This window comes from Monodelphis domestica, chromosome 8 (genome assembly GCF_027887165.1).
Source record: "Monodelphis domestica isolate mMonDom1 chromosome 8, mMonDom1.pri, whole genome shotgun sequence".
Classification (NCBI taxonomy): domain Eukaryota; kingdom Metazoa; phylum Chordata; class Mammalia; order Didelphimorphia; family Didelphidae; genus Monodelphis; species Monodelphis domestica.
In genome coordinates, this window is record NC_077234.1 from 98,940,924 (window position 1) to 98,967,105 (window position 26,182).

General features: G+C 39.6%; 1 protein-coding gene across 15 annotated transcripts in view; it reads left to right on the plus strand.

Moving 5' to 3' along the window:
• Nucleotides 1-26,182, plus strand: part of ELF1 (E74 like ETS transcription factor 1) — a 146,893-nt gene that overhangs the window by 91,433 nt on the left and 29,278 nt on the right. For 6 of the 15 annotated variants that reach the window (XM_016425018.2, XM_007501513.3, XM_056806958.1 and 3 more), the window contains 2 exons: nucleotides 7,370-7,632; nucleotides 21,467-21,514. The exons of 2 other annotated variants lie outside the window; for them this stretch is intronic. In XM_016425018.2, coding sequence (XP_016280504.2) covers nucleotides 7,561-7,632; nucleotides 21,467-21,514 — 120 coding nt within the window. In that variant the 5' untranslated portion in view covers nucleotides 7,370-7,560. Of the gene's footprint in view, nucleotides 1-5,439; nucleotides 6,224-7,369; nucleotides 7,633-21,466; nucleotides 21,515-26,182 lie in introns of those variants that run through there. 7 more of the 15 variants (XM_016425017.2, XM_056806959.1, XM_007501510.3 and 4 more) reach the window with 4 other exon arrangements.

The window sequence follows — 26,182 nt, forward strand, 5'->3', positions numbered from 1 at the left end:
ACTTTTTTAGGTATGGTTTGAAATTTCTTTCTAGGATTTCAATTCAGAGTACAATGAACAATGTGTCTTTCTACCTGTTTTCCCCATAACTTTCCACATTTGTCATTTTCCTGTTTTTGATAATTTTGCCTATCTGAAAGGTGTGAGGTGGAATCTCAGAATGGTTTTAATTTGTATTTCTCTGATTATTTGGAACAGTTTTTCATATGCCTATTCAAAGATTATATTTCTTTTATAACTATGAACATTTTTCCTTTGACAATTTGTCATTTGGGAAGTGGCTTATATTTTTATGGGTTTTAATCAGTTTCTTATATAACTTAGAAATGAGAATCATATTAGTGGAACTTCTAAGATTCCCCCCTAGTTTTAGCTGAATGGGTTTTGTTTGTACAAAACTAATTTATATATTAAAATTTGCCCATTTTATCTTCTCTGATCCTTTTTCAGTTATAACTCTTATAAAAATCAATATAAGTAATTTCTTGTTTCTTCTAATAAACAAATCAATTCTTACTGAGATTTATATATTTAGACTGTATCCTGGCATACAATGAGATATGAATTCTACTGCTTTTAAACTATTATATAATTTCTGCCAGACATCTTCCCAAAGTAATAAATTAATTTAGTGTTGCCATTTTTATTCCCCAATTAGCTTGTCTTTATTTTCAATAAAGACTGCTTTGTAATTATATTTATAGAATTCCCATATGTCTCAAGGTAGATAAGGATTTGATGTATACTGTAGTTATTTTAAGTGGAATTAAAAAACCTCAGCTGAGTTGTTGGTATTACACAAAATGCCCATGGTTTATATGGATTTATTTTTTGTCCTGCATGTTTACTGAAGTTCCGAATTGTTTCAGTTAATTTTTAGTTGACTTCCTAGGGTTCCTTAAGCATACTATCCTGTCATCTGCCAGAAGCAATACTTTTGTTTCTTCTTTGCCTTATGCTTTTCCCCCTCAATTTCTTTTTCTTATCTCAATCTATTCCTAGCAATTTTAGCTCTCTATCAAATACTGGTGGGGATAATGAGCTTTATCAAATAACAATAGCGAAAAGAGGGCAACCTTACTTTTCTCCTATTTATTGGGAAAGTTTCCAGTGTTTTTCCTATTGAATGTTAACTCTAGCTGCAGGAGGAATTTTTTGAGATTATAATGTCTTATGATTTATAGCAGTATACAATCATTGGGGAAATAATGGAGTTAAAAAGGTGTGCTTTTGCAGCCCTATGAATCTGAGATGTAATAAGTGAAAAATAATTAAGATGATTATAACAATATATAGAGCACTCTAATATATGAACAATCATTTAACAAAAGTTTTCAAAAGGCTTCACATTGATGGAGCTTACAAATTAATTTATTTTCTTTTTTTTTCTTGATTCAATAGTTAACCTTTTCTTTAATGTTCCTGTCTTCTAGCAGTTGACTTTTACCTTTTTTGATATTTAGGTCTCTTTCTATGTATGGCTTTGAGTTTCTGTAACATCTGTGCCAGAGTAGCCAGACTAAGAGAATCATCAGTATTCTTACTAGTAACTGTGGGAAAAGTGATGTGGTGGATAGAGTCTTGGGTCTTCTTGGGGCACTTACTAGCTGTGTGACCCTGGACAAGTCACAAAACCCTGTTCCTGTCAATTTCCTCTTCCTCCTCTATAAAATGAGCTGGAGAAGAAAATAGCTAAGCACTCAGGTATCTTTGTCAAGAAAACCCCTAATGAGGCAATGAGTTGAACCTGATTGACAATAACAAATTCTTCTACTTTAAATTTCTCCAAAAAACCAGAAGTCCCTTTTTCAAGCTTATATTTTATTAGCCTAATCTGCTCGTGTATAATCTTATTGATACTTGTGGTCTTTGAGAATTTTAAATATTGACTTGCCTAGATTCAGTGTCTTGGAGAAGTCTTATTCCACAGTAGTTCCTACTGTCTGCTCTCCATTAGAATTATTTTTTTCTTAAAAAGGAGTCTTGTGGCTGAGTCACACTAGTCACCAAAAAAGGAAGCATAAAGGGTTTGGCACTCAGATTTACCAAGAGGTCAAGAAGGTTGGGGTGCGGGGCAGCTGGGTAGCTGAGTGGATTGAGAGCCAGGCCTAGAGATGGGAGGTCCTAGGTTTAAATCTGGCTTCAGACACTTCCCAGCTGTGTGACCCTGGGCAAGTCACTTTCTGCCTTGGAGCCAATACATAGTATTGGCTCCAAGACAGATGGTAAGGGTTTAAAAACAAAAACAAAAAAAAAGGTTGGGGTGTTGGGTGCATCACCCCCTCTTCCTGGGGCCGTGCCCAGGGCATTTGGACCTAAGTTGCAGGTCACCATCTGCCTTCCTTTTGCCTTAGCAGCGGGGCCACCCTTCCCCAGGAGGCTGTTCTCGGTTCCTGGCATTCATCCTCTCCATTTCTGATCTCTCACAGCATCCCAGGGTCCCGCACACTCTTTAGGGCCCCTTAAATGCCTGGAGGGCTTTTGCATGGTCTAAGGGAAGTGTTGTTCCTTCTCCTTGACTTGGGAAAGGTATTAATGCAGTGTGGCCGCTGATGCCCAGGCCTGGCCTTCTCGAGACTTTAGGCTGTTCTTGGAGCTCTGGTGAATCATGGATGAGCCTGCCCTGGGTAGGCGTTGTGCTAGTCATGCCTGGGTCCTGGAAGGCAAAGTGAAAGCAGCCCTTTGCTTGGGAAGACATAGACCGTGCCTTAGGTGGCACACCCAGAAACAGGCCAGGAGGAAGAGGGAACCTCTAGCTTGTCTAGTGAGGGACTGGCATGGCAGGATGTGGATGCTGGGTGAGGGCTATCATGTAGTATGAGACTTGAAGCAAGACCAATGAGGAGGCCATTGCTTTGTAAAAATGAATTAAAAACAGAACAAAAACCCTTACCTTCTTTGCTGCTAAGTATTGGTTCCAAAGCAGAAGAACAGTAAGGTTAAGTGACTTGTCCAGGGTCACACAACTAGGAGTTGTCTGAGGCCAGATTTGAACTCAGGTCTTCTAGACTCCAGGCCTGAAGCTCTATCTACTGAGCACTGAGATGTCCTAAAATTAATTTATCATTAGTCTTCTAAAAATTCTTAGTTTTAAATTCTCCTCCCTCCAGGTACATCTCCCCTCCCCTTTAAAAGGTAAACTATATGATAGTCATTATACACATGATGTGTTTTATTTCTAATTAGACATGTTGGTTTTTTGTTTTATGGTTGTTTTTCTGATGAAATATTTCGCATTTTCTAATATTTTTCCATTCATTTGACTTTGTTTCTTGATGTCTCATCACCTTCTACTTTTCTAGAAATTATTTTCTTCATTGATCTTTTGTATCACATTTTCTTTATAAGGTGTTATTTTTATCATGGAAGTTTTATACCTCTTTTACCATTTGATTACTTCTGATTTTTACGGAGTTTTTTTCTCCATTGAGGTTTTATGCCCTTTTTACTATTTAATCCTGTAAGATGGTCCCATGCCTGTCCCCCGGCCATATTTTTGTGTGTGTCTGTTTTACTAAGCTGTTAATTCTTGTTTTCACGATTTTCTGGAATTGCCCTCATTTCTTTACCCGCTTTTTCTTCTACTACTCTTAGTTGTTTAAAAAAAATATTCTCCTCCACCCCCTGGAATTCTTATTGGGCTTGTGTTTTTTGTTTTTTGGATTGTTCTTGGTTCAGTTTTCCTGCCCCCTTTTTGATGTTGGACTTTAGGCTCTCCTTACGTGGGGGCAGGGAGAGTCTTTAACAAGCTTCAGGTTTTTTTGATGTTGCCCTTTTATTTTTTAAGAGCCAGCTGGCGGTGGGGGGCAGTCGGGTAGCTCAGTGGATTGAGAGCCAGGCCTAGAGACCAGAGGTCCTGGGTTCAAATGTGGCCTCAGACACTTCCCAGCTGTGTGACCCTGGGCAAGTCACTTGACCCCCATTGCCTAGCCCTTACCATTCCTCTGCTTTGGAGCCAATACACAGTATTGATTCCAAGACAGAAGGTGAGGGTTAAAAAAAAAAAAGAGCCTGCTCTGGGGAGGAAAGTTTTTGGTTCTCTAAGGTATATGCTATGGGTAGAAGTAGGCTCCCCACTCTCCTGGGGGCGAGCTCTCATCCCTGGCTCCGTGGGGACTGCAGGCCAGAGTTGGGTCTTGGTGGTGGAGCTTCTAAATAGTGTTCGGGCCTGTGCCCCGTCCTGGCACAAGAGGTTCCCGGTGCCCAAACCCTTTTCCGTCTCTGGGTGGAGAGCTCTCAAACCTTCCCTGCCAAGGCCTCAGATGGTGTTGCCAGGATGTGCCTTTACCCTCAGGGTTACCGGTCTCTCCTTCCCCCTCCTAAGTTGTCTTGGGCAGGAAAAATGTCCCACTTTCTCGGGTTCTGCCGCTTCAGAATTTGGTGTGAGGCCGCATTTTAAAGCTGCGTGGAGGGGAACCTCAGGAAGGCTCGGCTGGGTGCTGCCTCTGTTTTGCCATCTGGGCGCCCCCCACCTAACCTACTACTGTAATAATCCGGATGAAAATACCAAGAAGAGAACTGAGCAAGGTCGGCGGGAAGGCCAGGCGAGCCTGACTGCGGGGAGGTTGGAGAGGCCCGGGCTCTGCCGCAGTGGATCCAGACGGAAGAAGCCCAGTGCATAGCCTCCAGATTGGAGGCTCCTCAGAATTGTTTTCTCTTCTGTAGATGGGAACATGCCTTTTCTTTGGTATTAAGTCCACAATTAAACACAGGTTTAAAAAGTAGTCCATTTGAGGCAGCAAAGGAGGGCGCAGGTGGGGGCAAGTGCTGGAGAGTCAGTACAGAAATGGGAGCAACACAATTGGACTGTGGATTGGGTGTCTGCTCGGAAGGAAGGAATTAGGAGCTGAGGAGGTTTGGGATGACTTGTGAGCGAGGTGGTGCCTCGCCGGGAGGGACGTTTGGAAGAGAAGCGGATTGGGGAGGACAAAATGTCCACCAAGTTGTGGTCATCTGGGCCTGACCGTGAGGAGGGCTGGGTAGATACATTTGAGAGTGAATAGCCTAGAAATGATAAACCCACGGGAGCTGGTGAAGGGACACCCAGAGGAAGGGGGGAGCTTTGCCTCCGTGAAAGGCATCCAACAGCCTCAGGGCCTCTCCAGGGGGAGCCCCCAGGCTGCCTCACCAAGGATGGCTGGGCCTGCCTCAAGAATGGAACAGAGTTCCAGTGCCTGCGAGTGGGCACAGCCTTCCTGAAATAGAGACCGAGGCTCAAGAAACATTTTCATAGACTTGTTTTATAGTTTTATTTATTATTCATTTTGATCTCTGTGTGTATTTACTTCAACTAAGATTTCTCTGTTTTTTTCTGTTTTTTTTTGTCAGTAATGTACAGAAACATTAATCTTTTTTGCCAATATATTTTCCATTTTTAAAATTAAAAGGTTTTTTTTTTCTCCAAACCCTTACCTTCCATCTTGGAATCAATGGGGGTCAAGTGACTTGCCCAGGGTCACACAGCTGGGAAGTGTCTGAGTCCACATTTGAACCCAGGACCGCCTGTCTCTAGGCCTGGCTCTCAATCCACTGAGCCACCCAGCTGCCCCCCTAAAAGTTATTCTTTAATAGACTTGGTTTACATTCTGTGATCTCACCAAACTAGCTCTTTGTTTCATTCTGTCTTCTCCTGGCTTCCTACATTTGTGCAGGCTATCTCTTATTCACTCAGGGAACTCATGCTCCCTTCTGAAGGCTACATGCTTAGAAGTCCAGTGTTTATAACTGGGGACGTAGTTTATCCACTTACATTTCTGTAAGGTGCATCTTTCATGTCTATATTTCTAGTGCTCAGCCACATTTTACTTTTAATTGATGTTTGATGAATACATTTTTGTTGAAAATTGGAAGAGCTTTTCTTCTCTATAACCTAATTAAAAAAAAAACCTGTTCAGTTTTTATGTTTTGCCATGCAAAAATGCCATGTTACACTATTCTCTTCAATCTGGTACTTTTTACTATATCACTCTCCTATATATAACTACATACACATTTTGAAAGAATAATTCCCCAAAGGCAGAGCCATTAAAAAAATTTTACTTAGAATTTTGTAGATCCATTTAAGAGTAAGAATTATAGAAATTTTTCTAAATCAACCTAATTGAGGAAATAAACGTGTTTGAATAAATTCTTTCTCATCTCTATTTTGTTTTATTTGCCAGTTGGGGAATTCCGCATCTGTGCTGATGATCTCTGGTGTTCAGAAAATAGTTTTAGAAACAAGGTATATGACTTGACACAACTAGTTTTGTTAAATTTCGAGGACAACTGATTCATCATATCAATTTGTATTTCTAGGTCTCTGCCCTCTTTAAAAACAATTAAAAAAAATGAATGACTATTCTTTCTCACCTGTAAGTTGACTAGCCATCCCAACCATTTTTGTGATCGCTGTAGTAACATGATTACATTTTAATTTTCATGTTACTTTTTTCATGTCATGTATGTATGATCAGTAGTAGTTTGGGATTTATTCTTAAAAATCCTTCCCTCCTCTTAGAAACAAATAACATAGGGGTTAGGGGTAGGTTTCATAAACAAATACCTATTTTCTATGAGTTGTTTTAGTGCTTGAGTTGTCTCTCTGCTCTTTTCTTATTATAATGTGCAGTTCTTTGCATGTTCTAATTTGCCATGACGTGGTCAGTACTGTTTCCTTCCTGTTGCTTGCAAGCCTGTGCTGGAGATAAGGGTACATTTCAGTACATTTAAAAAAAAAAAGAAAAAACCATCGAAAGAAAAGCACTGTAACATCCATTTTGTATCTCAGAAGACTTTTTTTAAAGGCTTGAATTTCTTTTTGTCTTCTACTTACTTAAAGAGACAAGGTAAAGATAACTTAAATATATGGAATGGAACCAGAAAACATGACATAAAAGTGACTTTATCTATAGAGCCGGCTGAGCCAGGGATGTCCTTACTGGGCATTTCTATGAAGGAGAAAATGAATATTATACTCATTCAATTTCTAAGTAGGTAATTGGCTGGTTGGTGAAAATGAGGTAGGAGGCATAAATTGATTTTGTATATGATGTTGCCTTTATAGTAATGATCTATTTGCTAATTGTAAATAAATATATTAACATTAAAACATTCCAGAATTAATGAAATTTTGGGAAAATGCTTATGAAAATTCAACTAATAAAAGGTGAACTGAGCCCTCAACAGGAAAATATTTTATGGTTGACTTGATCACAGTCCTATAGCTTGAAGGTACCTTGGAGACTGACTAGCCCAAGGCTCTAATTACACCAAATCCTTTTAATTGCTAGGTGCCCCTAGAATTGATATAATTTTTTTTTTGTCAAGATGTGATCTGCTCTTGTTGTTACAAGTAGAAGCTAATAACCAAGTGACTTTTTTTTTTCAGGGGAAGACATATAAATGAAGAAAAATAAGTCAATAAAAAGTTTCCTTTGTTTGAATTAAAACACTGGAAACCCCAGAAAATTTGGGTGTTTTTGATATCTGTGGTTTGTTCAGCAAGTTGAGTACTGGAATCATCTGATACTTGAACCTGAAGATTTTCTCATGAAACATTGAAGGGGGGAATGCTTTATTATGGCTGCTGTTGTACAACAGAACGAACTAGTCTTTGAATTTGCCAGCAACGTCATGGAGGATGAACATCAGGTATGAGAGATGAAGTAAATTATAATTTGAGTATCTTGGTCTTCTCTTTTTGTATCTTGTGATTTTTTTTTTTTAAGAAGAAAATTTTTTAAAAATCTTGGTTTAAAACAATGAAAACAGCAAGTTTTAATTTATCAATGAAAGTGAAACTAGGGAGTTTGAGGGAATATAAATTTAATGTTTTGGACATTATTTGGATTCCAAGTTATTATTCTCATCTGCCATGGATTATGGACAAGTAAATTAACTTGTAAATTTTGGCAAACATGCTTGAGTAATAAAGTATTACAAAAATACACGGTAAAGGTTTTAATCAAAAAGGCTATGAACATTTTCTGTTGCATGTGACCTGTGGCAGTAATACAGCAACACTAACTTATAAATATAGGTCAGTGGTGAAAACAGTTTTATATAAATGTGCTCAATATAATGTTTGCTAAAAGTAGGCTTTTAGAAATAATGCCCTATAATATAATTAAAACACAAATCTATGTGCAAGCCATTTAATCTGTGCCTCAGTTTCCTAAGTCATAAAATGAGAGAGTTGCACTTGATTTCAGAGGCCTTCTAATTCTAACACGATTTCATGTACCTTTGGGTAATATAGGTGATGTGCAAATGAATGTGTCTAAAATAATTTGGTGACTCTTCTAAAGAACATTGAGCCTTAATACTTATGAATCGTACCTTCTTTCCCTTTCTCCCAATCTAGAATATGAATATATTGATATATTTTTCATTTGTACTCTCTCTCTTTTTTTTTTTTAAAGCCCCAATTCTGGAAGATTTGAATTGTATTTGTATCTTTTTTTTTTTTTTTAATCTTTACCTTCCGTCTTGAGTGGTAAGGGGGCTAGTCAATGGGGATTAAGTGACTTGCCCAGGGTCACACAGCTGGGAAGTGTCTGAAGTCAGTTTTGAACCTAGGACCTCCAGTCTGTAGGTCTGACTCTCAAACCATTGAGCTATCCATCTGCCCCCTGTATTGTATCTTTTTACACTAGGTGCTAAATTGAACACTTGGCCTACTTACTTTTCCCTGAACTTGGCATTCTCATACTTCACCTGTTAAAATTCTTTCCTCCAATTCATCTATCATATCCTGTGAGAAGTCTTTCCTGATCTTTCTCCTAAACATTGTTCCTTAAATTATTTTGAATTTACTCACCTATTTCCAAGTAAGGGCTCCATGGCCTTTAAATATTAGCTCTGTGGTAGGAAATGGGTTTTCATTGTTCTCTTTGTATCCTCATTATCTGAGGCAATGCCTTGTATATGGCTGATTAATAAATTTGAAGTCATTATTTTGTATATGTTGGCAGGAAGGTGTGGTATTTGTGAGGAGTTTCATAGAATGGAGAGTCAGTTGTAAGAACAGAATTATAAAACTTTGAGGCTTAGACATCAGCCCCTACTTTTTACTGATTAGGAAACAGAATTAGGGAGAACTGGTTGTGTCATTGGTAAACAAAAAGAATCATTCATTGTGGCTGGGTCAGGGGAGGCCTGTAAGCACATGACAAGGATAAGACAGTCACATCAAAGTCATGGTTACACTATCCTTGTTGTATAGTACTTCTAGAGTAAGCTGTGCTTTACCAGACTGATTTTCATAGGAGGGTTTCAGAGGACCTAATTCTATCAGGAGCCCATTGTTTTTATATTTTTTAGTTATCATATGTAAAACCTGAAAGAAGTTCAAAGGTATTTTCAAATGTGTCCTAAACCTATGAATAAATTTCCTTTTATGTAAACATTGAGGTTTTCTTTTGCATAATTCTTGGGCAAATTGAATCCTTTTTAAGAGTGATGATTTTGCTTTAGTCTAGAAAAAAATAGAAAATATATATTAGTGAGAAAGAGGCAATTGGGGGAATATGGAGTATGATGTATGTGTGTGTGTGGGCAATCTCTTAAAACTTAGAGCAGATGTTTAGTAAACACCTCCGTGTAGAACAGGGTACTAGCAGAGAGAGTTTGGACAAGCTGGTTCCTGCCTCCAAGGACGTTATAGCCTAGGAGTGAGAGTATGTAGGAGTGCTCATGAGGAACTGGGAAAGAGTATGGGTTTTGGAGTTGGAGTAAGTGATAGTAAGGTCCTGTGGGGAAGGAGCAAGTGGACACTGTATTGTGCTAAGCAATTTACAAATATTATATGTGATCTGTGATCTAAATTTACTATCTAGATATACATATAGAAACTTAGATTGAATACTTGTCAGATTTAAGTTGAATTAAGTATCAAAAGCTACATTAACAGTATTGGAAATTTAAACTGTAAAATTTACTTTAGAAACTGCTTAGAATAGGATTGGTTTAATGTGAAGTTAATGCTTTACAGCTTTCTCTTTTCTCGTATATCTCAAAGAAGTCTATTCTTAAAATTATGTGCTTTGCAAAATACATACACACACACAGAGCAGAAATGTAGGAGACAATTAGGCAGTTGGGGTTAAGTGACTTGCCCAGGGTCACACAGCTAGGAAGTATTTGAGACCAGAGATTTGAACCCAGGATCAACCATCTCCAGAATAGATTCTATCCACTAAGCTACCTAGCTTCCCCTGAACTACTATTATCTCTGGACTGAGACAAGTCAATTTATGTTTTAGTCCTGGCACTATTAGCTCTGTGTCCTTAAGAAAAGCGCTTAACCTTTTCTGAACCTCAGTTCTTTTATCTGTGATAAATTATATGATTTAATTATGTTTTCATTCATTTATTTTTTAAAATCCATCCTTCCTACTTAGTATCAGTTATAAGACAGAAGAGTGACAAAGGTTTGGCAGTCAGGGTTGAGTGACTTACCCAGGGTCACACAACTAGGTAATGTCTGAGGTCGAATTTGAACATTGCCCTCCTGACTTTAGGCCTAGAGCTCTATCCACAGTATTACCTAACTGCCCCTGCTGTAAAATGTTTCTATATACACTTGTGCACACTTAAAGGGAAACCAAGTCTAGTGACTTCAGGGTGTAGAAAAAGGGCAGAGAGCAGGGCTCTTCTCATTCCTCTGTCTTCCTATTGTATTTTCTTGCCTCTCTGAAGCCAAAAGATGGTCCAGGCTAGCTTAATTTTCTAAACCAAAAGTTTGAACATAGAATTTGTCAAAGACCTTTTCTCTCTCGTTATTGACTTGAATTAAGTAGTTTTGAAATGGGCACAAGATTTCTGGGATGTGCAGGTATGGCACTTGTAGCTGCAGTGCTAGAACCCAAAACCATTCTGGCCAATGACAGGGTTGCATGTTGAATACTTTATAACAAAACCCTAGGGCAGTGATGGTGAACCTTTTAGAAACCATGTGCTGTGCCTTCACAGGGGAGGGAGAAAAGAAGAGAGCAGCCCAGGAGCTCTGCTCAGGGGAGGGAGGAAGTGCTTCCATTGGTCTGCTGGGCAGAGAGGCGGGAGGCATGGTGGGGAGGTGGAGGGAGCAGCCCAGGTGCACTGCCATTGGGCTGCTAGGCAGAGGCATGGTGGAGAGGGGGAGGGGAGCAGCTTTGCCCGAGTCCTTCTGTCTTTCTAGTAACTAACATTGGCAGGTGACAGTGCATGTACTCACAGAGAGGTCTCTGCATACCATTGGTGGGCCATCGGGGCCCTAGGATCTTTTCTCTTAAATGCCAGGGATCTGTAGCCTGTTTGTGATGTGTCCCAATTTACCACCACTTCCCTCTCTTGTCCTATTGCCACCATGCCAATCCCCCCTTCCCTTAGTGCATGAGAAGGTCCTGAGCAATACCTAGGCCTGAATAAATTGTCCACAGCCTCCAGGGTGCCCACATTTTCCCAGCCCTTGGGAAGGGAGCCAAAAACAACTCCATATGGGATGTTTTCATATCTGCTACTTTAAGTTCTGGGTGCTGCATTTTATAAAGCACACTGGTCACAAAGGGCAACCTGGATGATCTGAGACCTCAAAATCATGCCATAGTAAATGGGGATTTCCATCATCTTGAGGAGGCAGTCTTTCAATATTTGAAGGGCTCTCTCATGGAAGTGAGATTAGACGTATTCTTTTTGGCCCTGGAGTGCAGAACCAGGAAAAATGGGGGTAGCTTTGGGGGGGGGTTATTAAAAATTTTTTTATTAAATGATTTGTTAAAAACAATATTAAACAGTACAATTAATCAAATTTGCTCAGTAACTGTTTACAGTTCAATTCATTTCAATGCAAAAAATAAAACTTCAGTCACCCCCACCAAGGCCACACAAACCAAAATTTTAAGCCCATTCAGTTTTGCTTCAGCTTTTTTCACTCTGCATTATTTCATAATGGTATTTCTAGATTTCTTTATACTCCTCATAGTTGTTAAGACTTCAACCAAATTATCCTATTCCTGCATTAATGTACCATAATTTATTTATGGTACCATATATTTTATAACTCTCTATTGTTGGATAGTTGTTTCTTCAGGTTTTTTTTGCAATTATTTAGAATAATACTATGAAAAACAGCCTTTTTTTTAAAATAACATTTTCTGGGCATATACCCAACAATGGAATAATTGAGTCAAAGAATATGATTACTTTTGTAAGTTCTATTACATATTAACAGAAAGCTTTCAAAAAGGTACAAGAACATCTACAAAACTGAATTTGTTGCTTGGGTTTGATGGATAGAAGATGAATCATACTCAAGATTTTTTTATTTTGAAATATTCAAATCACATAATTTAGTCCAACGCTCTACAAAATAGGAAACTGATACCCAGAGAGCTTAGACTTTGCTTTTGCACCCTAGATCATATAGGTAATTGGTGGTAGAGCCAGAACTAGAACTTAAAATTTCATTATTCCCATTCTTACTTCTTTATTCATACCATCAAAGAGGAATACTGTTATAATAAGAATAGTATTTAAGTTCCACTCTGGACCAGGTATCTTCAATCTCTCTTTACATTCGTTTCCTCAGTCAAATGGAAATAATAATACTTACACGGTCAACCTTATAGTACAGTTGTGAAAAGTTTTTCTTACATCTTGAAGTACCAAATAAATGTCAGGGTTTAATATCACTGCTAAAGAACACAATAAAGTTAATAGATTATTGCTGTAAATTACTTTAAAAAAAACTAAGACTTCATTTTAATTCCTTAGAAACACATTTTGTAAACTATTACGAAATGAAAAGGTGATTCCAAGGAACACTTCAAGGAGCCAACAATTTTGGCAATGTGGTAAATCCTTCAACTGATACAGTTAGCAGTGCTCTTTTACTAGATGATCTTCCAAAGTTGCCAGGACTGGAAAACTTCATATTCTTCAATAAACCCCTACAAACTTAGCTAAGATAGAAAAGGATAGTTATGTTTGTAGACCAGACCAAACTCAAAGTCTTTATGCCTTGAGAGATCTACTAGAGCTTATGGTATGATGATACACATTCTTCAAGCCTCCTGGGTCATCCTCACATCACAGTGAAGCAGAGTAGAGCTATAGTTGAAGTCCAAGAACTTTTCCAAAAAATAGCTAAAATCTCAACTCTTTCTTCCCAATTTCATCTTTGTTCCTCTTCAGAATTCCCCCAAACCAATATATTCTGCCTCTAAATTGGTACAGAAGCCATTACAAGGAAGAAATACAGAAACTGCACATATGAAGGTTAGGGAACCTGTACAGTTTCTTTCATTGAAAAGGCTTTGGTTATTTAGCATCTTTCCCTTTTAGATCCATCTGCACTGCTGTGGATGGGACTCTGCAGTCAGTTATAGCTGATAGGTTCTTTCCTCTAGATCTGGCAGGTTGCTCCAGGTACAGAAGAATTCTTTGGTGATTTCATTTTCCTTACATCTTTCTGCCACTTATGCCATTAAAACACTTCATACAAATGTTCCTCACTATTCTGTCACCCATAGATGTTGTTACCCTTGGAGGGCTCCAGCGGCTTGTCTCCAGCCACCGCCTCTGGCCAAAGCTGTCCAGGATGGGGGAATGGGAGTGGGATGGGGGTGGGAGGGTAGCTTTTAAAGAGGCAGATTTAGGTTTAGTGTAAGGGAAATCTTACTGATTAAAATAGAGCTGTCCCAGAATGAAGCGGGCCGCTCTGTGGGTAGTGGTTGCATCAGGTATTTTAATAGAGAACATTTCTCTGTTGGAACAGCTTAGATTATATGGCCTTTAAGGTCACTTACAATTCTTTGATTTTCTTTGTTGTTCAAGAACCACTGAGGAAGAAAGAAGTATTAATGTTGGATACAGTACATGTGGCCTCAGACATGCATGAAGGGACACTCAATAATTGGGGAATAATTTCTTTTCTAACCTGTGACTCGGGATTAAGGATTAAACTGTAAAACAAAATAAAGAAAAAATAATAATGCTGTTAATAGACACTGAAAAATTAGCAAATTGGCTGCTGTGAAGATCTAGGGGGAAGCACATAATAAAGTGGTTTAGCTATGTAAAAGTAATAATAATTATGACTATGAGCAGCTTAATCATTTATTGTTACATAATTACATGTAGCAAATGGTAATGAAGCACATCATTAAATACATAATGTTCCTGTTTTTGATCACAGCCCTTAAACTTCATTTGTTTTTCGTCTTTATATTTAGCTCATGGTAGCAGTGTATTTTAACTTCATTGTAATTCATTTAGATTAAAGCATGCTATGCAGGAATTGAATGCTACCTTATTTATTGCTAATTGGTTGACCTGAATATAGGAAAGTGGGTAGTAAAAAAAAATATCTTGCCTTTAGAGATAGGGTGCTATTTATTGAACCACCATCAGTAGTATTAATGGTGTTGAATTTATTTGCTTTGATTCAGCTGCAGTGACAGAGTAAGCAATATTTCAAAAATAGATGGCCAGGGATAAGGGTTCCTCCTGTGACCAATGAACAGAACAAATCTTAACAGCCTCATGTTGTGGGGTGAGCCGCATGATGTTCATATCATTCGTATTCTATCTTAACCTAAAATTGTTGCCCTTTAAAAATGTAAGAAATGCTTTTTAAAACCATGAATCTAAATGTATTTTAAAATCGATATTAGTGTAGTTACTTAGAAAATATTTTTCTTATTTAGAGCATGTGATGTGAAGAAATGTTCTAAAATTGTAGTTGTTTATAAGTAGAATTGGATAACAGTCCCTACTTCATAAGGTCATTGTGAGGATCAAATGGGAGCATGGAATACACTTTGCAAACTTCTAAATGCTATATAAACACTCACTGTTTCCCCTACAAGCCTACCTCCTTACAAATTTCCCTATTTCTGTTCAAGACACTAACATCCTCCCACTCACCTGGGTTCTTTTTCTCTAAGTCATCCTCACCTCCTCCCTTTAACTCACTCCACCCACATATTCAATTAGTTCCTAAAACTTGCTGATCCTCCCCACACGGCATCTCTGACTTCCATCCTCAGCCAGCCTCATCCCTCACGCTCTCCAGTTCTCCCGCTCACTCATCACACAGCTGCCAAAGGAATTCTTCTGAAATGCAAGTGTGACCCTGTGTGTTGTCATTCTCGCTCCTGCTGTCTTCCCCCAACCTCCCCAACTTCCTGTCACCCCTGTGATCAAGTAGAGGCTCCTCTGTTTGGTATTTAAACGTCTTTGGAACAAAACTACCTTTATACCCTGGCCTTTTCGCTGTTCCTACCACTTGACATTGCGTGCTTTGTGCTTGGAATTGATCTCACTATTCAGCTCAAGTCTCCGTCCTTCCTTCCTCCCTCTCCTGCTTTGCCAGGCAGGGTCCTGAGTTTGTCATTTGCTTGGTGTGCTGGCCTGGGTTAAGGCTGAATCTGGGATCAGCTCCAAGAGCTCTGTGTTGCTGAGTTTATGATCAGTTCTCGGGGTCCCTGGATCCCCTTCTCCTCACATTCTACCCCTTTCTTTGATTCAGCCCTCATTACTTCTCCCCTGGAGCTTTTCTTGTTGGTAGTAAAGTGATGAGCAGAAGTGTACACTGGGTGAGGAGTCCTGTGAAGGGGACCAGACTTCCCCAGTGGAGAGATCTTAGAGCCATAAGAGCTGAATAGGATGTTCAAAGTCACTGAGTTCAATGTCTTGTTCCCCTAATTGAAGGCTTTGGAGGTTGAGAAGATAAAGAGCTAGAAGTAAGTTAGTATTAAGACCACGATTGTGGAGAAGTTGTTGACACTCGTATTAAAATCACTCCACCAGAATCATTTCCTTATGGCTTTCTAGACTTTTGGGGCATTTAGAAATTCCCTAACTAATCTCACTTTATAAATTAGGTAACTTCTCTTTTTAATTACCACTCAGTGTTGCATAGAAAACAGAATGATTGGTATAGTTCTTTTATTTTTTCTTTTTCTTTTTAATGGAGGGAGGGAAATGAGGGACCTGACAAAGCCTTTAGGGGAGCTGCTAAATTAATAATGTAGGAGCCTGAGAGATGGAGGAATCATGAGAGGTATAGAAGGATGCTGAAAACAGATTCTATAAACAAACTCTGTTTACCTATATTCCATCCTGAAGTCTGCAGGCCATTTAAGATACAGAGTGGGCTTCTTTTGCTTAACCTATATCAGTTGGACATTAGTAGTGCTGCTAATAAAGGAAATGATGAAATCATTCTCCAGTAAGAGAAAATGTTGTAAAATTTTGTTTATTAGCAGTCTTTGGATTTGTATAACATTAGATCAGGTAATGAGCAGGGCTTATTTCAAAAGTTGGGATCAGCTGCAGCAATTGGAAAAAGATCAGGTGCTTCAAGACATATAATTATATGTTCTTGTTTTCCTTGGGAAGCAAAAATAGTGAGCATCTTACTTTGAAAATGTATAATGAATTTTTGTACTAAATTACTAGGTCCTACCCTGCCCCAGATTACTTGAAGGAAATCTGTACTACAGAAAGCCTTTACAAACTCATCATAATTCTGATGCCTTTCTTCTTTTAATCATTTCTTATTTATCCTGTACATAGCATTTGTTTATTTGCTGTCCTCCCCATTAGAGGGTGAGCTTCTTAAGGGCACATACTGACTTTGGCCTCTTTGTATGACTAGTACTTAGCACAGTGCCTGGCAGATAGTATAGTAGATGTTGAATAAGTGTTTATTGACTGGCTGTATTGGGCAAGAAGAAAAAACCAGAGGAAATACCCATGTGCTTTGAATAAAAGGAACTGAAAAATTTATGGAAACTCCCTCCTTAAATACATATTTTGTATTCATTTTTTATGAGGGAGACATGACAAATAAATTGGTATAAAAGATTCACTTGAGAGAGAACCATTATTTCAGAGGGTTAATAAAGGTTCAGTATAATCTTTTCTATCTTGCTTTTGTTCAAAGAGGATTAATTGATACCTGTAATAATTATTGCAGTATCTTCAATAACAAAAATGTATGACTTTATGTTTAGGATAGTTCTAGTGTTATATAGTCTATTTTAAATATTTGAAAATTCTCATTCTTCTGGGTATCCCCAAGAGTGTAGATGTGGTGGGTACCCAATATTTTTATACATAAATTCACTTGAAGTTCACAAGTTATTGTATTCAGTAGTTAGCTACTGTTGACATTGATTGTAGATGCAACTGATTTCAAGAAGTCACTTGATATGATCATTTTGGATGAAATAGAGAAATATTTCTTGGACAATTAGAATTGAGTGGTTCTTTAACCATATAAAAAACTTATCGTAATGGCTTAAAAATTATAGCAAATCGGGCATCTAGGTGACTGGGTGAATAGAGTTTTATGCCTATAGTCAAGAAGACTCATCTTCTTGAGTTCAAATCTGGCCTCAGACTCATACTAGCTGTGTGACCCTGGGCAAGTCACTTAACCTTGTTTGCCTCAGTTTCCTCATCTGGAGAAGGAAATAGCAAACCACTCTAATATCTTTGCCATGAAAACCCTAAATGGGGTCACAGAGTCAGACACAACTGAAATGACTGAACAAGCTGAACAATATATTATAGCAAAAAGCTATAATATATATTTTCCCTATGTTTTAGTTAACCCTGATAACTAGAATATGTATATATCTAGAATGGTTTGGAATAAAGTTCTCTGAATAATTCAGAGTGCTATCATCTTTTTTTTTTCCTGACTTGCTTGACCTTTTTTTGGTCTTCTGAGAACAGCTGACATGGCTCTTGAAATGAATAGCCTTGTCAGTTTTAGTTTTAATTAATTAGGAAGCTTAGGTGTCATAGGGCAGTCCTCCCTTTTAATATTGCAGTACTATCAGCTTTTGCTTAATTGGTTTAACATGATGGAGTTTCTTCTCTCACTATTTTGGTAACATCTGTTTGCTTTTTTGACTGTGAAGTTGTTTATTTCGTAGAGATCTTGTGATGTAACCAAACTACTTCATTCAGATGCCTGCCTCATTTTCCTTTCAACTTAATAAAGTTACAGATAAAGTTATTGTCATGGGAAGCATGAGTTTTGCTTTTTTTTTTTTGGTTGTTATTAGTGAATTTACATTGAACACAGAAAGTACCAAAAAAAGATAAAAACACTTCCTCCCCTGGAGCTCATAGTCAAATCAGGGAGACAACAGGCAACAACTATGCCCAAAGGAGAATGTGTGTGCGAGCCCCCATGTTTAGAATAGAAACCTGGAGGTAATAGTGGAGAGAAGGCATTCATATTAAGGAGGGCTGAGTTGTATGTGAAGCACTTTGCAAATTTTAAATCAAAACTTGAATACTAGTTATTCTTATGCCAGGTGATACAGCTTGTCGGGGTGAGGCCAGAATTAGATTTTGAATCTTCTGATTCCCACATTGTTCTCTCTATGGTATTGTTCCTCAGATGGTTACTTACACCAGAGATGTCAAAGTCCGATAACACGTCTGAGTGCACCTGAACCAGATTAAAATGTAATTGGGAAATATTTTAACAAATAAATACAACACAACATGGAAAACATTCATAGATGGTTTTCTCAGTCAGTCCATGGGAGTTTCTGAGTCAGTCTAGGTATAGCTTAGGGGCCCCAGTCCTATTGGAGTTTTACACTATCATTTTGCACTGGTATCTCAGTGAAACAAATAGTTTTTGTGTGTTAATATAAAGGGGTATATCTTTGTTACCAAAAACTTCAGTGGCGAGAGAGGGTGGGAGACGCCTTAGGACAGGAATGTAACAACAAGAACAGGTGGGACAGTGACCAACAAAGACATGGACCAGTTTATCAGCATTTATCTGGTGCCTGCTGTGTGTTAGGCACTGAGAAGAAAAAGACAAAGCAGCCCCTGCCCTTGTCAAGCTTCTGTTCTAACAGGGGAGACAGAAATGGACATAGAAAACATACCTGATATCACTGGGTCGGGGTGGAGGGAGGGCTCTCAGGAAATCAGGAAGGACTTGTAGAAAGCGACACTTGTGCTGAGTTTAAGACATGATGGTGAACCTATGGCATGAGTGCCAGAGATGGTATGCAGAGAGCCCTTTCTGTGGGCACATGGGCTGCCTGTGTGTGCCCCCTCCCCAATTTTGCCCCTCCCCCTCTCCACCGCACCTGATGACATTTTTTTCCCTATCCACTGTCCCTCTGCCCAGCAGCCCAATGGGAGCTCATAGGGGGTGAGGTGGGTGGCTCACAGGTGGCAGAGCTGGAGGGGAGCAGAGTGCTAGGGCTACTCTCCTCCCACTCTGTACACTCACTGAGGACATTCCTCACCTCCTACCCCCACCCCTCTGCCCAGCAGCCCTTGGGAGCTCTTCCTCCCTCCTCCCATGCTGTGTGAGGGCAAGGGGCAGCTGGCAGCCTGTAGAATGGGTGGGGAAGGTGATTCCTATGGTGGGTTTGGAGAGGAGCTGTGGGGCCACTCCCCTCCCCTCCTCCACCCCACATCTCTCCAGTGGCCCCTCCTGCCCAGCAGCCCAATGGCGGTGGCACTTGGTCTGGGGGGCAGGGCTGGCAGACCATCTCTCAAAAGTTCACCGTATTGCCCTAGAAGCCCAGCAGAGCCACTGAGATGAGGTGTGGTCCTAGCCAGGTCAGCTGTGTGGAAGGTGCTTGCAGGGGGAAGAGCTCGGGGCCATTGCAGGGAGGGTGAGTGGGACCAAGAAAGGGACACCCATCCGACGGGTGGGAGAGGTGACAGGCCACTGGATAAGTGGGAAGAGTTGGGGTGCCTCTGGGATTTGGAGCCTGGGCTAAAATTGGGGTGTTTAGGGGCAGGAATGAAATCTTTGGAATGGGTCGAGTTTGAGATGCGGATCCATTTCCACATGCCCTGGGACTTTCTCAGCAGGCAGCTGGTGGTGCAGAATTAGAGTTCAGGAGAGAGAGCAGGCTGCTGTGGGGAAGACCCGGAGTCATCCACACCGAGATCCTAGTGTGCAGTGGGGAGAGGGGGCAGGAGATACGGGGGCGTCAGCCTCCAGGTAGAGGCTGCCCTGGAGAGAGTGTGGCCATGGACTGGGGCACGTGCTCCAGGGAGCCCAGGAGGAAGAGGGCCGCCCCTTCCTAGCCCTTGGAAACAACTTCTTAAAGTCACTTTGCCCTCCTGGGTAGCATCTCATTTTTTTCTAGTCTCTGAGGCTGGCTGGACTCCTCTGCAGGTCTTTTTTGCATGGGACTATAATAGGGACTTGAAAGGGTGGTTTTAGTGATGCGAAGTTCCTGGTGAAGGCACTCCCATTAGTTCTGGTCGGACCTTCTCTCTTAATAGCATTAGACACTTGTCTGAGGCACCGGAAGATGAACACAACTACAACATGTCAGTCAGGACTTGAATTCCGGTCTCTTCCTCCAAGGCTAGTTCTCTTATCTGGGATGACTTAGAATAAATAACTTAATGTTGCTTTTATTGTTTTTAAAATTTTGTCTTTAAAGTAATGGAAATACAGATCGATGTGGAATTTTTTATCTGCCTTTAGTGGCTGATGTGGTTCATCTGGGATTTTTCTCTGCTCCTAGTTTTTAAACATCTATACCCTGCTGTTGGAATCATCTTAACTACTAAACTATTATATCTAAAATTTTAAAATAAGACCACATTGTCTTACAGAGCCTGATGGAAAGAGTCAGAGATATTTAGCCTGGTGGAGATGAGACTTTTGGGGGGTGAATGGGAGGGTGGTTTAAAAGAATCTGAAGAGTTGCCACATGGAAGAGCGTGATGAGTAGAGTGGCTGAGAGACACAATTTAGGCTTCCTGTAAGGGAATACTTTGAAACTCTTAGGATTTCTTTGGAATTTAGCAGGGAACTCTCATTGAATGTCTAAAAGAGAGGCAGATCTGTCATGAGGGATTGGATCCCTGCCAAATTATAGATTGGCCTGGATGTCTGATAGAGTGCCTTCTGTCTCTGTGGTTCTGTGTAATTGAAAGAATATGGGGCTGTGCAGGTCTGCGTTTTCTTTTGTCAGGAGGAGGGAAGCTATTGGACCAGGTGATCTAAGGCTCCTTCCAGCTCTATCATTCTCTGGTTCTAGTAGACGAGGCACTCAGTGGTTGTATTTTGTTGACTAGATTATGAAATCTTTCCCCAATTAAAATTGAAAATGCTCACAGGGAATCTCAGCTAATTGAATAGAATACTTCCACTTAAAAGTAATGACTATGACCATTAAAAGGATTTCTACAGTTTGTGGTTGTGCAAGTAATTTTTTGTATGTAAGAAATTTTTAAAACTCCATTTTCTTTTTTACCTTTGGAAACCTTATGGCATTCCCTCCATCTATCTATCTCCTCCCAACTTTCACCCACACATCAAAACCACCAGAAAACTTGGTCCTACAGAGGAGCTAAATTTTACAATATAAATTATATTAATATGTTATTATAATTACAATGTTTAATAATGAGCATAGCTTCTAATATACTGTACATGATAATCTGATCATACTTCTTCTGAAAAGTCTTTTGTTTTTGTTACATATAGGAATCCCAGCCCATGAATGCTGGCTGTGATGAAGATAAGGAAAACCTTGTAAGTTCTATATTCTAGTAATTGGGAATGGAATAAACTAAGCTTTATAAGCATGGGTTACCACCCATAGTAATCATAAAATCATCCAGTTTTCATATAGTACATTTGCCTCAATGAGCTAAAAGCCTGGAAAGTTGTTGGAGCTTCTGATGTTTAGAGAAAGAACATGCTATTTTCTAATTGTATGATATATAAAGTAAACAGTCTTTATCAAGAGTGTAGACTATAATTTGAAAAGAACTCCAAGGGCCTCAAAGGAGAACATGAGAGTCTGCATTACAAAGTAGTTTTTGCTAACTACTTGCACTTTAAGGGAAACCCTGGCTAAATAGATGTTTCCTTTTAAATTGCTTCATAAAGAATACTGACAGGATATTACACAACTTTCACGTACCAGATTGAACTCTTTTGCTAGAGAAATTGGGCAAAACCTAACAAGTCATTTAGTCAGCTCTCAAGCATTTTTATTTCCACATGTTTAGGGAACACATTTATTTACTTAGTGGAGTTGGAAGGGTCATGCATAGTTTCTTGAATATTCTTCTCTCAGAGCCTGTGCAGAATCAAGTGAGCAGATAAAACCACTGAGCAGTTCCTTTGGCTTAACCAATTTTTTTCCCTTTGCCTTAAAAAAAAAAAAGATTAACTATTATCATTGATTTCATATGTAACAAAGGGAACTAGTGTTATCTGACAATTGTGTAAATCACCTTCTCTAGATTTGATTTCTTTTTAAATTCATTTTTGGTGTACTTTAAAAATTACCTTTTTTAAAAAATTTAGTATTTTTTAGCATCTTTGCAAATCGAGAAAGACTTTGAATAAAGTTCCATATTATCAGACATTTTAAAAGGGACAAGAGTTGTTCTGGAAAAAAGATTAAGTTTTGGAATTCTAGGAAATCTGGACTTGTGTATGGGGAACTTGCATTGTGTGATTTTTCTTGTGGATTGCATACTGACTTAGAAAACCAGCAAGTAATATTATCTGTGTTGTATTTTTACTTATTTTGTTAAATAATTCACAGTAAGATTTTTCTTTTTTTACCTTAGAATCTTATAGGTCTTAGAAACAATACTGTGATGGGTTCCAGGGCAGAAAAGCAAGAAGGGCTAGGCAATGGGGGTTAAGTGATTTGTCCAGGGTTCCACAGCTAGGAAGTGTCTGAGGCTAGATTTGAACCCAGGACCTCCTAGCTCTAGGCCTGGCTTTCAATCCATTGAGCCACTTAGCTGCCCCTTCTCAGTAATATTTTAATTTGTTTGACTATGCTGGAGACTTAATTACAGGTGGTCTTCAAATTTGCCACTTCCCATAGGATCCCAGCTTATCTGTGATGACAACTCTGAGTGCTGCCCAGGTATAGGACACTGAAAAGATAAGTGACTTGTCTTTGGTCACACAGCTAGATTGTATCCGAACTCCAGTGCTACTCTTTCTTTTCCACTGCATTCTGCATTAGTCTACCTCTGGAGTTTCAGAATAATATAAAAATGATATTTAAATTCTGTTTGAAATTTGTCTATTGCAAAATTTTAATCCCAGCCTTTGCTTTTCTCTGCCAGTATATTTCTAGACTGTTTCCTCCTATTTGTGTGTGTGTGTGTGTGTCTGTGTGTGTGTTGCAAGGTAGCTTTAAGAACACATTGAGTCAGACATAATCAAGTAGATAAATTTGCCATTGTTGCAAAGCAAAAACAACCCCCCCCCCCATAAAAAACCAAAAACCTCTCTACCCCATTGTGTCACAAAGGCATTATCTGTTGGTTGTAGGTATCAGAGATAGGATTTAAAACTGAAAATCTTCATTTTTTTATAGTCTTCACTTAATTCCAACCTCCTCATTTTGTGGTTTAGGAAATTGAGATCCAGAGACAAAAGCAATAATAGGTTTATAGATCTAAATCTAGAAAGGGCTTTTAGAAGCTCCCACTACGTGTCAGCACTGTGCTAGATGAAGGTAAAAAAAAGAATCGTTAAAATTTATAAGAGCCTAATTTGTGCCAGGTACTGTTCAAAGCTCTGGGGATACAAAAAGATGTAGAAGATAGTCTTTCCCCTCAAGAAGTTTACAATCTAATGGAGCAAATCTGTTGAAAGCAAGCTATATATGGGATAATTGGGAAATAATTAACAGAGGGAAAGCTCTGGCATTAATTAGGGTGAGCCTTTCTGTAGAAGGTGGGATTTTAGTTTGGACTTAAAGGAAGCCAGGAAAGTCAGTGGTCAGAGCAGAGGAAGGAGAGAGCTCCAGGCATGGGAGTCATCAGAGAAAATGCCCAGAACCAAGAGATGAAGATGAAGAGGAGTTTGTGTTTACTGATAAGGTACTGGGAGATTGGAAAGGTAGCAAGGGGCTGCTTAGGAAGGGCTTTGAATGCCCAACAAAGCATTTTGCTTTTCTTCTCAGAGGCAGTAGGGAGCCACAGGAATTTATAGAGGAGGGAGGTGACCTAGTGAGACTTGTGCTTATGGAAAATCACGTGAGAAGGTGGCAGGCAGCTCCACCAGCCCAAAGATGTAAAGGGGGTAGGGGTGGGAGTGGGAGAAGGGCTGCTCTAGAGGCTGAAGGCGGCAGATGATTGGCTAAGAGATGAGGGAGGAGTTGGGGACAGAGATAATGAGTTCAATTTGGGATGACTGTCCAAGATGGCTCCGGGTTGTCTTGTTTGAGGTGTGGAGAGTCTGGGGCAGGAGAGACCTGTGGGAATGAGAGATCTCCCAGGAAAGTCATTTGGAGGGAGGACAAGAGAGCCTGGAGAGGACCCTGAGGGATACCTGCGGGTAGAGAGCAGTAGATCTAGCAAAGGACCCAGAGGAGGACCTCAGGTGCACAGAGGGGAGAGAGAGACAGAGACAGACACATTCCATCCAGGGGATCAAGTGCCAGGGCTTCCCACAGGTCCAATAGAATGAGGAATATTCCCTTCACTTTCCAGTCAGGTGAGGAAATTATCTTATGGTTGACAAAATTTTTTTGAGAGTCAGTTCTTATCAGAACAGTTAGGTGGCTCAGTGGATAGAGAGGCAAGTCTAGAGTCAGAAGGTCCTGGGTTCAAATTTGGCCTCATGTACTTCCTAGCTGTGTGACCCTGGACAAGTCACTTGTCCCTAGTTGCCTACCCCTTACTGCCTTGAAACCAATAGTATCAATTCTGAGACTGAAGGTAAGGATTTTTTTTTTTAAGAAATAGAAAAAAAAGGTATTTATCAGCCATATTTTAATTCTGTTAACTGTGAGTAGCAACACAGGTGCCACAATTCCCACTAACTTCACCATGCCTACTTAATCCAGCCTTTGCTTGAATATTGCTCCCACCTCCTGTTTTTGGGAATTTTTCTTTAAATTTAGAATATTTTTCTAGTTACATGATTCATGATCCCTCTCCCTGCCTCACCCCTGCTCTTTCCTCCCCCCTCCCAGAGCTGACAAGCACTTCCACTGGGTTTTACATGTATCATTGTTCAAAACCTATTTCCATGTTATTCATATTTGCAGTACAGTGATCTTTTTCTTTAATCAAACCAAAATCTAATTTATCATCCAATGGTTGCACCTGGTTCTGCCTTTTTGAGCCAAGCAGGACAAGTTGATTGTTCCACATGACAAGCATTCATGTTGTTGAAAACAACCAGCCTGTCCCAGCTCCCCTTCTCCTTGTAGGAGGGCTCCTTTCTGTCATCACCTCAGGCTCTTCATCATGGGGGAGGGGAGGCTCGTTTTTTTCAGTGCCTTTCCTCAGATAGGGCACCATGCAACCTGACTAGTGTTCTCCTATGGTCCTGGTGGCTGGACTGTCTTTCCTTTCTCATAGAAACTGCCTGTTTTCGTATGACCCAGGTATAAAAGTTAAAATTAAATCTCATTAATAAAAATATTTTAAGAGATTTATTAATGATCATTAGAATCAAGGAATAAAGAAGATACAAAATAAAGACCATGTACTTATGGCTGAATCAGCCAGTTCAAACACCCGCCTTACCACCACCAAGCTGGGGACAGGAAGTAAAGAGGTTGGGACCTTCCATGTCTCTGTCTAATATCCCTTATCTCCAGGAAGTACGTAATGACAGGGAATCAGTGGGCTCCTGGGAAATGTAGTGTTTTTTTTTTTAGGGTAACAGATTTTCAATTATACATGGGTTTGGATGAGCCAGCCTTATCTCACTTGCCTTCAGTCCACTCTGTATAGCTCTCAATTGTCCAGATCTTTTTTCAAATTGATTGTTACTTGGCTTCATAATCCTCCACTCTGTAATTGTGAAGTTTTTTGATCTCTGAATTTTAGTTATTCTTGTTGTTATTGTTTTTGGTCCAGACTCATGATTACATTGTCATTGGGACTCCTGGTGAAGTAACTAACTCCTCTGACGTTGTTGTTGTTGCTCAATTGCTTCATTCACATATGACTTGTGATCCTATTTGGGATTTTCTTGGTAAAGATACTGCAGTGGTTTGCCATTTCCTTACCTTAACAAGGTTAAGCGACTTGCCCAGGGTCGTAGCACTTAGGCAATGTCTCAATCTGGATTTAAACTCTGGAAGTTGAGTCTTTCTGCCTCTGGGCCTGGCACTCTGCTCACTGCCTGACAGTATAGGACTGGAACCATTTTGTAGTTTATGGTCTCATGGTTGCCTGGGGCCCTAAAGTCAGAGGCAGGACATAA